We start from the raw sequence: 18501 nt of genomic DNA on the forward strand, positions 1-18501 counted from the left end.
GTGAAACACCAAAAATTAAGAAAAATATTTTTTTAATAGCGGTCGCCCTCGGCAGGCAATGGCAAACCTCCGAGTGTATTTCTGCCATGAAAAAACTGCGCTGAAATTCATTTCAACAAACTGGAAACAAAATTGGCAACTCACGTACCACCTGACGGGGCTCAGCAGAAGCTGAAATGAAATCTGGATTATCAGTGAACGAACTAAGATCCCTACCACAAAACCGTGTGAGTTGGCGTAGAGGAATCGTTGACGCCCTATAGCATTCGTTATGTGAAAAAAGTGCCCAGGCCCCAGCAAAAATCAAAAAATAGGCAAAAATCAACGGCGCACTTCCAACTTTCACTACCAAAACTCCAAGGGTTTTTCTTGAACTTCTTATTAAAAAACTTATTGTAAAATATTAATGGAAATTTTTAATTTTTTTTTTTTAATTTTAAAAAGTAAGAAACTTTGGTTTCGTAACATCGTTGATAGATAAAAGTGCGCACATATTCAAATTTAGTTCGAAGGTTAGATATATTTTGAAAATACGAGTACAACTTCAAGCCACGACCACTAGCAACTGGGTCATGTATTAATATGCGGTTAGTTGTTGATTCCCTCCTTAAAAAAAGAAAAGGACACATTTAGCATTCGAACGCCACAGTTCAGGTGAGAGCAATTTGTTACAAAATTTGCCCTACAAACTTAAACAGGCGCCGTTTTTTGTTTTAATGATGCTAGATGCCTTTTACCTACGCCAACATACTCAGTAATATAATCCATTATCATATCAGCAGAAGCGGTAGGTAAGAACGAAGATAAGTGTTCTATCAGCCACATCCCAATCAGAGTTCAAACCAAGAACTTTCAGTTGTTTGTGTTTTTTAACATTGGCCGCGTTAGTCCATGCAGGAGATGAAATATGCTCACTATCGACTGTTACTAAATACGAAAAAGATCAAAGAGAATGAAGCATTGCAAAAAATATCAGTTTGAGCACCAACAACAGAAACATTACCACCAACAACTTTGGAACGTAACAACAGTAGTTAAAGGAGAACGAAAAAGCAATAATGAGTGTAGAGATAGCAGCAGCATTAGCAGACAAGGGTGGGTTGAGATAACTTCAGCTGAGCTAAATTGAGGTTAGTTTAAGGGCTGGGTCCTTTTATATCTGATTAAATGTCATAGTTTTAAGTACAAATATTGCTGAATGTTGGAAAACAGTTTGCAATAAATAAGTGGATTCAAAAACAAAAAAGTTTAGATGAAGCTTAATTTTTGGATCTGCCAAGAAAAATAAAGCTAAAAAACTAAATTTTATTTCTGATATACAAATTACGCTGCAGAAATTACTTTTATTTTCGATTTAAAAAATTTACATTATTTTTAGTGAAGCAATGAAAGCAATTTAGCAATGATTATTTTTAAGAAAAAAAATTACAGCTCACAAAATAGTAATTTCAAAGCGAAAAATTAGTTTTATTTTCTATCAAAAATATATACAGTGGCTCAATAAAGAACTCGAACACCCAAATGATTAAATAAAAAAATACGTATTAAAATGTAAATCTAATGCGTTTATGTGTCACATTTATTTTCGTTCTTCAAGCGTATTTATCAAAACTTCAAAAAACATAAACACACTTCAACTCCTTCGTACATAAAAGATACAAACATAAAAACTTAGCAAAATACATGACAAAGAAGAACTCGGACATTTATATAAAGTAGAGTTCCCAAATAATATTTATGAAAAAACAGTATAATGAATATTTAGTCCCCAAGCTTTTATTTTTGCTCACAGCTTTCAGTCATCTTGGCATGGATTCGACCAGCTTCTTGCATATTAAAGCATCTATTATCCCTCTTCTTTAATATCCCCTTCTAGGTGTTTCGTGCCTTTAATAGCATGCTTTTTCCGTTGGTTTCTCAAATTGATGTCTGGAGATTGTGCAGGTGTTTCAAGTACTTAGGGCAGTTGTACATAAGCCATAGACGGGCATCAAGTGTCTTACGCGTAGGACCGCTGTCTTGATAGTACTGGCAATTGTCCTTAATTCCCAACTTTTCACCACTTTGGACCACATTTTTTTTCATAATTGTTAGGTATTGTTTGTGATCCATATTGCCGTTAATGAAGCACAAATTTTCAGTACCAGCAGCGGACATACAACCCCATACTATTACCGATCCACCACCATGTTCAACAGCCGGACGTAAGTTTTTTTCCAGCAACTCTTCATTAGGTATTTTCCACACATATGATTGTCCATCTGACCTAAATATGTTGAACTTGCTTTCACCTGCAAATAGAACGTGCTTACAGAACCTGAAATCCGTTTTTTTCATGCAACTCATCCGTTATAATTATTATTTCGCATCACTTTACGCATACTTTTGGGGTTGCAGTTAATATTAATGTGTTGCGCGATTTTTGTTGCGAACTTAGGAACGCTCAAATTTAGATTTTTCTTAATTTGTTGCGCTATCCACCGTTCATCTGCTTCCGAAAACAGTTGTGGTCGTCCCGATTTCTTTTTGTTTTCCACGGGTTTGGTTTCTTTGAAACGTTTTATCACGTCGTATGCTGTCGAACGTGGTCTATCCCTCTATTTTTGCGATTTCCCGAACAATTTTACCCTTTTCAAGATGACTAATAATTAAATTTCTGACTTCAAAGCATTAGCTTTGTCCACGCTGTCTACCCATGCTTATAATTTGGACTTTTATGCAACAAAAAACGACAAAAATTTTATTTTAATTTATTACGTTTACTTCTTTCTTTGCACTATTCTACCGATACTGAATTAATTGTGGGACTCCCCAATTTTGCAAATGCTGCATAATAATTTTTTTATAACAAGGACATGATTGATTTGTAAATTGTTGTTACATTTTTAAAATCCTATTTGAATACCCAATAAAAAAATATAAAAATAAAAATACTCAACTTGCATTTTTAAAAAATTTTGAATTTGAAGCTGTATGCTATGTATGTCCGAATTCTTTATTGAGCCACTGTAATTCAATATATGTTTATATATCCTGAACAGTGCAATAAAATTCCGAAATTTAGTATTATTATTGATAGCACATTTTAAAATATCAAAATAATGATCAAATATCAACATTTTTGTTACAACTCTGCAAAAATGAGTGCAGTCAATAAAATTTTGCATTACTGGAGATAAGAAAAGTGACTGAATAATCTAACACTACTGAAAGAGTTACATTTTAAATGCTACAAAGGTTGAGTACCGTTAATATATTTTCTCTAAACATTTCATCAACCGCATTCATATTATCATTCCCTTTGCTCGTAAATTGTTAGTTCTTATATGTAAGCTTCTACATCTGAATATATTTTCGTCTGTGTATTGTACATACTTTTTCACATAAATTTGCGTATCAGACACAAATTTCATTTACATTTGTTTGTATTTTATTGAGTAGCCCTGAAAATCTAAATACTATTTTTCACCACAACATAATTTATGCTATTTCCCGTACTGCTTGTCCTTAATACTTTGATCTATTAAAAACATACAAATGTATATACACATGTATATGAATATATGTTTATATGTATGAGCTTATGTCCTATTCATCCCTAAACGCTCGGTTCAGCACAGTTTGTTGCTATTCTACCGCCAACAACGCACAAACAAGCATACGCTCACAAACACATGCATACATATTTACACACATTTATATATACAAATGTTTTCACAAACAGAATATCTACGTAGTCTTAGCTCAGTGTACAATTAAATTGCGCCCACAGCTTAAGCTACGTTTCATAGCCACAACAAATGTAGCAGCAGTGACCGCAACTCAGACACACCAGCCGCAGTTGTTGGTAGCAGCCACAGCAATTAACCACAATCTCGCACTCAATGACCAGCGGCAGATTTAAATACATTTGGGAGTTTTTTTTTTTATTCTTTACCACGCTGTTAGACTTAAATTACTTACGATTTTTATTTTTGTTGCTCATTTGCGTACATACATTTATGCATGCTTTGCTTTGCTATATTACAGAGTTGCTTCATATTGTTTACATATTTGATATTGTAGTTTTTTTATTGACAATTCAAGGTGTGTGCTTTTAAATACACAACTCAAATAGCACGCGCCAATAGAACAAATGAATAAATGAATGAAAAAGTAATCGACTAGAGTTAGTGAATGGTGGCTTGAGTCATTGGTCAAGTGAGTGCATTGACAGATGAAATGATAGACAGCCGGGTATAGCAGTATTTTTGTAACTATCTACTTACCTACTTTGCATAATACAAAAGTACTTACATATATAGGTATGTAATTACATGCGCTTAGTTATAACTCTTTTTACTGCTTGTTGGTGTTGATGTTGTCAAATGGCACTTACTGCTTCAGCACACAACTTATCTCAATTATTGTAATTTGCTCTCCGCTGTAAAGCGAAGACATAATTAGTAGTTGACAGCGAAGGTAGGTCACCCATACGCCATGGTGAGTTCACACATTTGAATGCGTAAGTTCTTATGTGTATATAAACTGAGGATCAGATGCATACCTAAATTTGTTTAATTTAGCAATATTTAAACAGTTATCGTGTTATTCAACAAAAACTCTCTTAAATGTTTGGGAGAGGTGACAAGGTGTGCTTACGGACATAAACACACGCCTTGTATTACCTTTGGGTGTGTGAGCGTAGGTAATCTAGTAACTCATACGCCCTCGCTAGACGGTGAAAACCAAAGAGTACCATTCTTTTCGTTTTTTTTTTATATTTCATTTCAGATTATATTTGCATATTGACTTTATATTTCTTCTAAAAAGGAGTGGTATTGATTTTTTTTCTGTTTTGCAACGCATGTGTTCAAATACTAATTTTTAAAGATAAAAACAATCCGGGAGCAGTTCGAGTACTGAAATAAAGGGGCGAAAATAAAAATTAATAGTAAGTTAAAAAAAATTCGAATAAAGGCAAAGAGAGCGTAAAGTTTGGTAAATAAAATTACCGTTCAATTTTATTACAGCAGTATATTACGTTATGCGACAAAATTTAATATTTTAATAGATACAGGAGCAAGACTTATATTGCCTGTAAATGCGGCTTTAATGTAACACTAATGCATAGTCAGTTTTTTAGTATCAATTCGCAATTATAATTAAAATGCGTTTAAAAGCTCCCCATACCATCTGTATTTCATAGAGAAAAGAACAAAAAAATACTCCTCAGAAATTTTAAAATTCAGAGCATAATATAAGCAGATTTTTTATTATAAGTAAAAGAATTATATTTATATATGTATTGCATATATTTAAGCTGTATGTATTATTAAATAAAACACAACTTAGAATTTGTGCGTCTCATATCTTTATCTAAAAAGTATACGTCCTTTATGCGTTGTAATACGTAAGCTATGAGTAACTTAGTAATGCAGATTCAAGGAAATTAACAAATAATCTAGGAAAATCGAATATGCACGTATTTATACACAGAATATTCCTTCAAAATATATAGGCGTTGCTCAAATGCGCAAAGTTGAGTTGTACGATGTTATAACCATAGACACATGAGCAAAATATTGAGGATAGGAGAGCAAGATATACATATATGGTATGAAAGGGGGTATAATTATTGTCTGCATATCGCACCCTAAATACAAAAGGGTCACAACTCAAAATAGTTTGTTTTCTGTGCTACTGTAAACAAGTCAAGCTCGAGTGTGGAAAATTTTGAGTTGTGCCCCTTTTGTATTTAGGGTGCGATATGTAGGGTCGCACCAACCGTGATTACCATTCGGAATTCAGAGAGAACGTAGGTTCGAATCTCGGTGAAACACCAAAATTAAGAAAAAGTTTTTTCTAATAGCGGTCGCCCCTTGACAGGCAATGGCAAGCCGCCGAGTGTATTTCTGCCATGAAAAAGCTCATCATAAAAAATATCTGACATTCGGAATCGGCTTGATTCTGTAGGTACCTCCATTTGTGGAACAACATCAAGACAGAAACATCAACACGCTACAAATAGGAGGAGATCGGCCAAACACCCAAAAACGGTGTACGCGCCAACATCTATATACATGTAGGTTCTTCTGGCATACTCACAGATGGTTATCTTGTTTTTTAGTTTCTAAACGATGTATAAATAGTGAATCTAAAAAAATTGATTTTCTGTCAAATTTAAATTCTTCGAAATTCAACTAAAATATGACAAATATCTTTCACAAAATTAATTAAATTCAATTTAGGAAGCCCATGCTTAACATTTATGTATATTAATGTAAATAATATTGCCTGACTTTTACTGATTTTTGCGAAGTTAAGCAACCGCATACCGAACAACTTTCGAAAAATTATTACAATAAAAAATTGGAATTTTGACTACTAGCGCAGGGATTTTGTATATATTTTCCTTCCTCTAGGTGACATGGTCGATACATATTCAAAAATTTATTTTTAAAAGATGCTCCTGGAAGAACATAGAAAAAGTCTTTCAGTTCAACTCACACACAAACTTATTTTCGCATAACTTTTATTGGGCTGGTTGAAGGTTGAAGAATTTAATTAGGTGTACTATAGTGCTTATAGGTTACATAAATTTTAAGCGTCTTTTGAAAAGCTATAACTTACTTCTACAAACCATTTTATAGTGTAGCCATCCATTTGTAATTTGATTTATCAATTTTTTTACTTTGACTGTAAAAATAGCATAAGCTGACACATCACAGCTCATGGTGAGGCAATTATAAAATGGGTCGCTTATCACCTGAACAATATTGGGAAATATTAAAAACATTAAAAAATCTTTGAAAACCTTTGAAAATACAATAGTCATCTAAATGGTGATATGAACTGGACGAATAGAAGCCATGTTTTAACTCCATTAAACTATTGTTTGTAGGGTGTAGCTAAGAGCAAATGTTGCACAACCGACACTTGAAACTTGCGAAGCATATTGAAAAATTTAATACAATAACAATAATTTAAATGAAATTGCGTTACATGTAATGCTTGCCACTAGCTTTACATCAGTCCTAGTTTCCAAAAAGCAGTTAAATAAAAAAAAATCGAAAGAAAAGAAAATAGGAACTGCTGAGGAGATCGTGAGGTTATCGCGCATAAGAAAAAAAAATGTTATTCCTCTTCAATAAGGCCTAAAACCCACCAACTGCAAATTTTGCTCAATTTCTTTATCCACTTTAAAATAGTTGTGGCCTCTCAAATTAACACTTGACGCACCTAACGATTTGAAGAGAATAGAAAAGGAATGAACATAGGATTAGATACCTGTTGTCAGAAAAACAACAAAAAAAAAACATGTTTTTCGGAAGAATATTTGTATGTCGATTCCATTAAATTAGTTTATTTTATAATGTTTTATTTATTTTTTTTCCTATTACTCCCATTTTTTATATCTTTATTATAAATTATTTTATTTTACTTTAGATTTATTTCACTTTATTTGATTTCAGGTCATTTTACATTACTCTACTTGAAAACATAAAGCAAAATGAAGACCAAAACAAATAAAATAAAGGACATGAAAAAAATTAAATAAAATAAATAAGTAAAACAGTTTTTTTATTTCATTTTTTATGGACTTTATTTTGTTTGTTTTGATCTTCATTTTGCTTTATTTTTTTATTAATTTTATTTTATTATTTGTTTGTTTTGTTTTATTTTATTATAACGGGTGATCAATTAAGAGGAGTTTTTTTCATTTGCGTTTTTTTTACAGATCGCGCACGAGTTGTGGCAAACTGTCATCGTGGATTTGTTGAACAGCGTTTGGCATTTCATCATGGAAAGACTCACACCGCAACAACGTCTACAAATTGTTCAACTGTATTATGAAAATCAGCGTTCTGTGACAAATGTTTTTCGTGCGCTTAGACCGCATTATGGTCAACATAATCGGCCTGCCTTAAACACTATTCGACATACCATCAACAAATTTGAATCCGAATATTTATTGGTGGATAATTCTCGACCGAATAGACCACGTCCAGCAAGAAGCATTGAGAATATAGCGGCAGTAGCAGAGAGTGTACGTGAAAACCGCGATGAATCGATTCGGCACCGTCCTCAGCAACTTGGACTGTCGTATGGAACAACTTGGTCAATTTTACGGAAGGATCTTCATTTAAAAGCATACAAAATACAGCTCGTACAAGAACTAAAGCCAAATGACCTTCCTGCACGTCACCGTTTTGCTGATTGGGCTCTTGAAAAGATTGAAGAAGATCCGCTGTTTTCGAGCAAAATTTTGTTCAGCGATGAGGCGCATTTCTGGCTCAATGGTTACGTCAATAAGCAAAATTGCCGTATTTGGGATGAAGAGCAACCAGAACAGGTTCAAGAGCTACCTTTACACCCAGAGAAAACAACGGTCTCGTGTGGTTTATGGACTGGTGGAATCATCGGTCCATATTTTTTCAAAAATGATGAGGGCCGCAACGTAACTGTGAATGGTGCTCGCTACCGTACCATGATATCGGACTTTTTGCTACCTGAAATTGAATCTAATGATCTCTACGACATTTGGTTTCAACAAGACGGAGCCACTTGCCATACAGCTAGTGAAACAATGACTTTATTGAGAAGTCATTTCGGAGAACAGCTGATTTCACGTTTAGGACCTGTGAGTTGGCCACCAAGATCTTGTGATATCACACCTTTGGACTTTTTTCTTTGGGGATTCGTGAAGTCCAAGGTCTATGCTGATAAACTAGCTACGATTGAAGCTCTGGAAGCCAACATTACGCGTGTTATTCACGACATACCAGTCGAAATGCTCGAATGAGTGATGGAAAATTGGACCTTCAGAATTGACCACCTTAAGCGTAGTTGCGGCCAACATTTGAATGAAGTCATATTCAAAAAGTAAATGTCAGAGAATGTCCTTTCAAATGATAAATAAAGGTTTTGAACATAATTTACATTTTTGTTTTTTTTTTAACTATTGAAAAAAGCACCTCATGATTGATCACCCGTTACATCAATATACTTTTTATTTGTTTTTATTTCATATCATTTGACTTTTACTTTTTTTATATTACTTTCTTTTACTATATTTCGTTTTGTTTTATTTCATTTTATTTACCTAAATTTTATGTATTTTATTTTTTTCATCTCATTTCACTTTATTTTGTTTTTAGTTATTTTATTTCATTTCACTAATTTTTATTTTCTTTTTTCTTTACTTTATTTGTTTTTGTTTTAATTTTACTTTACTTTTTTCATTAAATGTTTTTATTTTTTGTTTTATTTTGTTTAAATTTACTTTATTATATTTTTAATTGGCTTTACTATATTTTTAATTTAATTTCGCTTGTTTTTGTTTCATCTCATTGCTTTTACTTTTATTTATTTCACTCTATTCCGTTTAATTTAATTTAATTTTATTTACTTTAATTTTATGTATTTTATTTGTTTCATCTCATTTCACTTAATATTTTTTTTAAATATTTTTTATTTATTTTTTTTTTTTTTCATTTCATTTCATTTAATAATAATTAATAATTTCATTAATAATGTCATTGAATAGTTTTAAGATAATGCTAACGAGATTCTATTTTTTTCTTGAACTTTTTATTTGTTAAATTATACTTACTGCATAGATAACATCCCAAACTAAGGCGCACACTTTTAAAGTTTTTGTCGAACACGCCATTGTTGATGCAATTTTCTTATTTCTTTTCTTACTCGTTCACTAAAATTCAAAAAAAAAATCGTTTATTTGCCAATGTTTAAGTTTTTACATAATTGCCAATATATAAGTTTTTACATAAAATATGCATATTTAAAAACGCTTCATGCCAAAATTCGCAAAGTAAACACTAAAGAAAAGCGAAAATTTGAAAAACGAAATTTTGGAAACACAAATAGTGATGACAAAATCGAAAGGAAAATACTTGGAATATTTTTAAAATGTATACGGATACATATGCATGCGCGTATATTCATATATTTCTGTTTATTTTAAGATATTCGCGTATTTTTGCTGCCCAACAACTCACGAATTTTACTACAGAAAATTAAAAAAAAAAAATATGGGCACATAAAAAGCATTCACATAAATCTGCATTGCACTTTGCTACTAGAGCGTATTGCGCTCCATTTATTCACTCCGCTCACCGCGCTCGTTTACTATAAACTTAGAATATAAACCTAACGGTTGTATGATCGCAAATTACGCGCGAAATTCGTATCGCTACCAAATTTTGAATCTCACCAAGCCGTTATTACCGTTCGGATACTGGCGAATAGAAAACCATCAACGGCGCCAAGCGCGAATAGACTGAAACTACCTACACCTTCAACTTGCCTATTTTGCCGCCACTAATATTTTGGATTTGCTTTTGCTTTTGCTTTTACTTTTGACTTTGATTGTTGTCTTGCCTCAAATATGAACTGTGTTTTCATATGTGATTCTATGTAGTGCGAATATGCTCGCGATTCTAACAGTGGAAGAGAATAACAACAAGTAGATTAACGAAAAAATAGTACGGAATTTATTGAGAATGAAACAAGCCACAACAGCAATAGTGTTGTCTATTAACTGCTCGCATTGCAAATGGCTACCCTGTAGGGAAAATCTGAACTAGTGATACTAACTAGTTGATGATTAGGATCTAATTATATGTGGATTAAAAACCCATAAAATGTGATAGCAATCGATCAGCTGAAATGAAAAGTTATCTGTTTTTGTGTGATCGTTTCTTGTCTGTTTATCGTGCGATTGAAATTTTGACAGTCAACTTAACTTGAAAATATCCAATCATGAAGTGACCACATTTTAAGCAATGGAATGGGAGAAAAAATTATACTTAACGAATACAGAAGTATCTAAACTCTTATACGTATAGTGAAATGTCACCACAGTCAACCATTTTCGTAATACAATGTGTTGAGTTTGGTACAGTTTTATAAAGATCCCACATAGATATACAAGTAGCTACATTTGCAACCGCAAATAGAACCGAATTCGTTATCATATATTAAACAATTTGCACATGTATAGCAAACTTCGGTACTAAGTAATTACTGAAAATTACTATTAAATTGCAAATGGGTGTGATCGTTTCACTGAGAGCGAAGAGTAACACTTGTATAAATTTCTTTCAGATATTTCAATTTTCACTCGACTTATTATCATCGAATTGGTCTCAGAATAATTTCTTAAGTCATTCTGAACATTTTGGTTAACAAGGGTCTATTTCTATCGCGATACCGCCTATTTTGGGCAAACCACTGTTATGTGAATAAAGTTATAATACATTTAGGTCATAGTGCGCTCCCGGAATAAAAAGATTCCGATTTAATTGAACTTTAATAATAAAATATTAAAGCCGTCAAAATTTATTAAAATTACACATTTTTATTTATCCACAAATTTTCAGTAAAGTACCTAATAACCTAACGTAATCGAACCAGATGGATAGATGGCATCCGCCCATCCCTACAAGTAAAAATTAAAAAAAATCTAAATATATAATTCACGCAATTTTACACAAAAGAGAAATAGTGAAACCTGAAAGAATGTAAATTTTGACATGTTTTATTCAACAACATCTAAGCGCGTCTTTTGAAGGACCATTTATTAGTGATTTCAGCAATCGGTAAGCCACCTGATTCGGCCGGAGTTTGATGCCCACTGTGGACATGAAAAGTTCAATGCTAGTCTTATCTCAATTTGAAAATTAATGGAATGAAAAAATTGCCATGCTCATTTCCAACCACGCTCAGTGTCGGCTGCCATTACATATTTGTATACTTACATGCTTATAATATTTTTTTTCTTTTTAGTCTTTATATGACGAATTTACACATTTTTCCCCGGTCAATCAAAGCAGCTGAGTATTATATAAATGGTAACATCAATACAAAGTTTATGTAACTCAAAATCAATTAATTGTCCTATAGGCTCGTGCCCTACGTAGTTGTTGTGTATATGTGAGAAAAAATCCATATATGCAAACTACTCTGCTGGCAATGGTACAAAAACAATATTGGAGCGCAAAACAATTTACTCCCACTTTGTTTTCATTTTGCACGTGGAATGTTTTGCCTAGTTGAGTTCACTCTATAAATCAAAGCAAATATTAAGTGGGTGGGAGAGAGATATTGGCTAGCTAAAGCTAGCATGCAATGGTTTGCAAATAAATGACTCTCTTTAAATATTTGGTTATACTTTTAGGCTTAATAAAACTTCTGTAAGCGTTTTAGGGTTAATAAAAGTTATTGGAAGAAAGCGGAACTTAATTTTTTTTAAGTGAAATATTCTTATGTATATATTTTCAAGGCACAGGCAGGCAACTCCAGTGGTTGGAAAAGCGAATGAGAGGCAATCGTATAGGTTAAATTTTAAATAATTTATTAAACGTTGTTTAAAAAATATTCACAAGCTGATGTGACATTCTTGAGAAAGTTTTGCAAGAATGAAATAACCAAAATGACTACAAGGAAAATATGAAAACTGAAGATACAAAAAGTAATAGGTCTATTTATAAGTTCGTGCGGTTTTACAACAGATGGCGTAACTTGATTATTATTCCATCGATCCACATTTCCAAACATTCATTGGAGAGCTACTGTCGTAAGGCACAAACGTCAGTATAAGTTTTTTATTTGAAGCGTAAACAACAATATTTTTACCACACTTGAAAATGTCGAATTTCGTGCCAAATAATGTGTTTTTGCGGGGAATTCTTCTTCATTATTTTAATATGAAGAAAAAAGCAGCCGAAAGTCATCGTATCTTGGTGGAAGTTTATGGTGAGCATGCTCTATCTGAGCGAACGTGCCAGAAGTGGTTTGCACGCTTTAAAAGTGGTGATTTTGGCTTGGAAGACGAAGAACGCGAGGGTGCGCCGCCAAAGTTCATGGATACCGAATTGGAGGAATTGCTCGATCAAGATCCGGCTCAAACGCAAGAAGAGGTTGCAAAAACTTTGGGAGTTGATCAATCAACCATTTCCAAACGTTTAAAAGCCATGGGAATGATCCGAAAGGTAGGCCATAGGGTGCCGTATGAATTGAAGCCAAGAGACGTTGAACGCCGTTTTATGGCATGCGAACAACTGCTTCAACGGCACAAAAGAAAGGGTTTTTTGCATCGAATTGTGACTGGCGATGAAAAGTGGGTCCATTACGACAATCCAAAACGTCGGGCAACGTATGGATACCCTGGCCATGCTTCAACATCGACGTCGGCGCAGAATATTCATGGCCTGAAGGTTATGCTGTGTATCTGGTGGAACCAGCTGGGTGTTGTGTATTATGAGCTACTGAAACCGAATGAAACGATTACGGGGGATGTCTACCGACGACAATTGATGCGTTTGAGCCGAGCACTGCGAGAAAAACGGCCGCAATACGCCGATAGACACGACAAAGTTATTTTGCAACATGACAATGCTCGGCCACATGTTGCACAAGTGGTCAAAACATACTTAGAAACGCTCAAATGGGATGTCCTACCCCACCCGCTGTATAGTCCAGACCTTGCGCCATCCGATTACTATCTCTTCCGATCGATGCAACATGGCCTGGCTGACCAGCACTTCCGTAATTACGATGAAGTCAAAAAATGGATCGATTCGTGGATTGCGGCAAAACCGACCGAATTTTTCACAAAGGGAATCCGTGAATTGCCAGAAAGATGGGAAAAAGTAGTAGTAAGCGATGGACAATATTTTGAATATTAAATTTGTAACCATTTTACGTCAATAAAGTTTCAAATTTCGAAAAAAACCGCACGAACTTATTCATAGTCCTATTAGTTCGTTTGGAGAATTTCACTCGCGGTATTTAGTCCATGGATTCCTATTAAAAAATTTGCCCCGAATAATAAAAAATATGTTGGTACCAAGTTGGATATACTTAAACAGTGGTAAACATGTGATGAGTATTAGCAATAAAAATTATAAGAGCAAAATAAATAAACTCAAGCTTTTTGAAGACACACTGGAAAAGGTGATAAGTTAGCAGCTGATAAAAAATGTTTGTGACACAAATTGTATATTAAGTTATATATTAAATGCGTTTGAATGTATATTAAATGTGTATGAATGTATATACAAAGTCCTTTTATATGGAGGAATAGTTCAACGTTGTGAGCAAAACAAAAATACCAAAATCAAAGCGATTTTCAAGGCACTACAAACTTTCATTTTCTTTTCTAAAAATACTGATTAAAAAGTTAAAAGCTTTGATGAAAATTTGATCAACTTTTCTGAATTTCATAGAAAAATTAGAATTTAGATTCATAGAAGAATGTTAAATACTGAAATTTTTGAAATTTGAAAATTTTGAAGCACCGAGATAATGGTAACTCTTTAAGCAGTAAAAGTAAAAGGGTCAATAGTCAGGGAAGAAAGGAAAGGAGTGACAGAGAGAAAGAGATAGGATAGGATAGAGAGAGAGGCAGAGGCAGAGATAGGATAGGATAGAGACAGAGAGAGGATAAGATAGAGACAGAGATAGGATAGGATAGAAACAGAAGCAGGGACAGGGACAGAGACAGAGATGGGATAGGATAGAGACAGAGGCAGAGACAGGGACAGGGACAGCGGCAGAGACAGAGATAGGATAGGATAGAGGCAGAGACAAAGACAGAGTTTTCCAGATTCTTTGCCGAATCTGAAAATATTCTCCAGTTTGAGGGAATGAATTTTACTCGTTCTCATGAAATCGGAACCCAAAATTCGTAGCCTTGCTCTAACAAAGATAGGACACTCACAGAAAAAATGCTCAGTGCTATCCGGCTTCTCTAGGTAAGAGAGCCAAATCGGTGAACACATGCTGACCTCATAGGTTGTGTCAACCGAAGGTCTTTTCTTTCAAGTTTTAAAAGAAAATTTGACAGCTCTGCAACGTTATAAACAGGATCATCACTCTTTTTGTGTAAATTGCATACATAATCGCTGGTCCAATTAATGATTCCTGTGGAACTGTCTCTGACTATTGAATCTGATGCTTTTGGTGTAACCGCTGATCCGCGGTTGGCCAATTCATCGGGTATTTCATTTCCTTGAACATCGCGGTGTCCTGGAACCCACAAGATTATTCCGCCTTGCAACAGAATTAAGCTTTTTTTTCTTTCTTCATTCTTAAACAATCTTTGAGATTTGCTTTGCATTTTCCAGAGCCCTCAGTACAGCCCGACTGGCACTAAAGATTCCATCTGTTTACCGCTCTCACAATTAGTCATTCTGCTACTTGCACAATTGGGAAATTTTCCGTTTGGAAAACAATATTACTATTAAGTATCATCCGACTCCAGAACCTATTTAATTCTTGGACTCATCGGTAAAGAAAATATCCTTAAAATTTCTCTGAATGCTCTCTGGATTACTCCATTGCTCACGCAATTGACGACTTTGACATCAAATTTCCTTCCAAATGAAAGTAAAATCGTTCTTAGGTGCCACAAAACAGTGGACACTGCTCAAATAGCATCTTAAAGATTTGTTTGTATCCCGAAGTTCCGTCTTCGTACCAGAACCATATTTATCGAATCGACACATTGCTTTTATTGCTTACTGTTCTATTGTAAGATCCAAGCGGAACAAATAAAGTATAGCATTGACAGCATCGCCTGAGGTTGTACTCATAGCACCCGTAATACATAAACATATACTTCTTTGCAGGCTGTATAGTTCCTGACTTATATCTGTATAGTGGACTTAACCATGGTCAGTCATCACCAAACCACAAAGGCATATGTGATGATTGGTCCACAGGTCCACAGCAGGTTTCAGGCCCCAGGTTTTACCAAAGGTTCTACGGCATTGCTGAAAATCTTTAATACGCGATCCACCTTCAGCGAAACATGTGTCTTCACAATAGTTTTTTATCCAAGATTACTCCTGGATATTTATCTGCGGCAGCAAGGCGATTAGTTAAAATTAAATTAAATGTCAATGTCTATAATCGCACGGGTTGCGTGGTCTTTTTCCCCTTTAATGTACTATGAGATGTATGTATACAGTACTTACGAGGAGGACAAGAGTATGTGCATGTAAGTAAATTGCAGATTAATACACAAATAAAGAAGCATGGCAACCAGAGTGAATTTCAGCAGATTAGATATGCTTATCAGCCAAACTTACATTATTTACTGATAATATTAAATGTTAAGAAAATAAGTGAAGCTGATTATGTAAGAAATCAGAAACCTTCAGTACTAAGATTGCTTCTTCGCAGGAATGTGCAATTTTTATTTTGTGGTATTTTGTACACAAATGGCTCTATAAAATCGAACGGATAAAAAAATGTTGCCGGTTTTCTTATTCAAATTCTAAATCGTATAAAATTAATCATCATCAATCAATGATTTTGAGTGATGGAAATTTTTGTCTTGACTCCTACGCGTTCCAACACTTGTCTGTTTGTATATTTACTGCCTAGTTTATATAGCTGACAAGTGTCAAATATGACTGACATACGACGCCATTTGCAAAAATTATAAATCTTCCGAGAAGGTGATTAATTTTGTGCCACCTTGTATATCTCGTGCAGGCTAACTTTTTCATTGTTATTATTTTTTTATTCATTATTTTTTCCTCGAAGAGAAAATTTTAACAAAAATCATTAAAAAGGTGTTGAAACAGAATTTTTTCTTGACTGTAGACTCGTCGAGGGGAACGATATCCTTCTTTGTATGGTTCAGCAAAACGTTATTTGGAAGGGTGATCCTGCAATCTGTGCCAATTACCGCGAGATTAGTCTTCTAAATATCTCCTATAAGGTTCCAGTAAGCGTATTGTGTGAAAGACTGAAGCCCACCGTCAACCAACTGATTGGACCTTATCAGTGTGGCTTTAGACCTGGAAAGTCAACCATTGGCAAAATATTTACAATACGCCAAATTTTGGAAAAGACCCATGAAAGCAGAAACGAGACACATCATCTTTTCGTCGATTTCAAAGCTGCATTCGACAGTAAGGAAAGGAGTTACTTGTATGCCGCGATGTCTGAATTTGGTATCCCCACAAAACAAATACGGTTGTGCAAGATGACGTTGCTCAACACCAGCAGCGCCGTCAGAATTGGGAAGGACCGCTCCGAGCCGTTTGATACCAAACAAGGTTTCAGACAGGGTGACTCGCTCTAGTGTGACTTCTTTAACCTGATGTTGGAGAGCATCGCACGAGCCGCAGAACTTAATCGCTCAGGCACAATATTTTATAAGAGCGTACAATTGTTGGCGTATGCCGATGATATCGATATCATCGGCCTTAACAACCGCGCTGTTAGTTCTGCCTTCTTCAAACTGGATAAATAGGCAAAGCGAATGGGTTTGGTGGTGAACGAGGACAAAACGAAGTACCTCCTGTCTTCAAACAAACAGTCGGCGCACTCGCATATCGGCACCCACGTCACTGTAGACAGTTATAATTTCGAGGTTGTAAAAGATTTCGTTTATTTAGAAACCAGAATCAGCCTTGAAATCCAACGTAAAATCAATGTACAATATCTCTCGCCAACAAGTGCTACTTTGGACTAAGTAGGAAACTGAGCAGTAAAGTCCTCTCTCGACGAACAAAACTAACACTCTACAAAGCTCTCATCATGCCCATCCTAATGTATGGCGCAGAAGCGTGGACGATGACAATATCCAATGAAGCATCCTTGGAGTGTTTATGAGAAAGATTCTGCGTAAGATTTTTGGTCCTTTGCACGTTGGCGACGGCGAATATCGCAGACGATGAAACGATGAACTGCATGAGTTTTACGACGGCATAGACATAGCGCAGCGAATTAAGATCCAGAGGCTACGTTGGCTGGGTCATGTCGTCCGAATGGATACAAACGCTCCGGCTTTGAAAGTATTCGATGCGGTACCAGCTGGTGGTAGCAGAGGAAGAGGGCGGCCTCCTCTGCGTTGGAAAGATCAGGTGGAGAAGGACTTGGCTTCACTTGGTGTGTCCAATTGGCGCCGGTTAGCACGAGAAAGAAATGACTGGCGCGCTTTGTTAAACTCGGCCAAAATCGCGTAAGCGGCTATCGCGCCAATTAAGAAGAATAGAAAACGTTATTTGATGTCAGCGGTGAGACTGAGGAAAGAAGTGTCGTTCTTTTCATACGAATTTATATATCTCACGAATAGGGCTGACATTTTTGTAGATAATTGGAAGTTTACCTCAATTAGCTCAATTCACAAGGATGGTAGTAAGAATGATGTTGGTAATTATAGACCTATTCCTAAGTTATCTACTGTGTCGATGCGCCAAAATGTCTGACTTCGCCAAACCAGCATGGTTTCGTTTCTAATCGATATACAGTTGCGGATCTTGCTGTATCAACTTTTTTTCCGATGAATTTCTGGTTGGTTTCGTCTATACTGATTTCTCTAAAGCTTTTGATTTTGATTTCGATTTCTTTGTTGGTGTTGTTGTTGTTGTTGTTGTTGAGGTGGTTGAGTATTTCCCCTGAAATAATCCTAATTAGTGACCAGCACCGTTTTACTACCATCGTCCTCGTACAATGATGTTTGTTGTTTTTTTTTTTTTT

At 34.8% G+C, this 18501-nt stretch overlaps 1 protein-coding gene across 3 annotated transcripts in view; it reads right to left on the reverse strand.

The window, feature by feature from the left end:
• The window catches only part of LOC128867728 (protein late bloomer), a 51680-nt gene extending 41346 nt beyond the window's left edge, over window positions 1–10334 (reverse strand). The window contains exons 1-2 of one of the 3 annotated variants that reach the window (XM_054109182.1): window positions 10231–10334; window positions 9596–9694 (exon numbers count right to left, since the gene is read on the reverse strand). In XM_054109182.1, coding sequence (XP_053965157.1) covers window positions 9596–9655 — 60 coding nt within the window. In that variant the 5' untranslated portion in view covers window positions 9656–9694; window positions 10231–10334. Of the gene's footprint in view, window positions 1–9595; window positions 9695–10119 lie in introns of all 3 variants that reach the window. The other 2 variants (XM_054109183.1, XM_054109184.1) reach the window with 2 other exon arrangements.
• Between the last annotated feature and the right edge of the window lie 8167 nt (window positions 10335–18501).

The sequence above is a fragment of the Anastrepha ludens genome, chromosome 6 (assembly GCF_028408465.1).
Source record: "Anastrepha ludens isolate Willacy chromosome 6, idAnaLude1.1, whole genome shotgun sequence".
Taxonomy (NCBI): domain Eukaryota; kingdom Metazoa; phylum Arthropoda; class Insecta; order Diptera; family Tephritidae; genus Anastrepha; species Anastrepha ludens.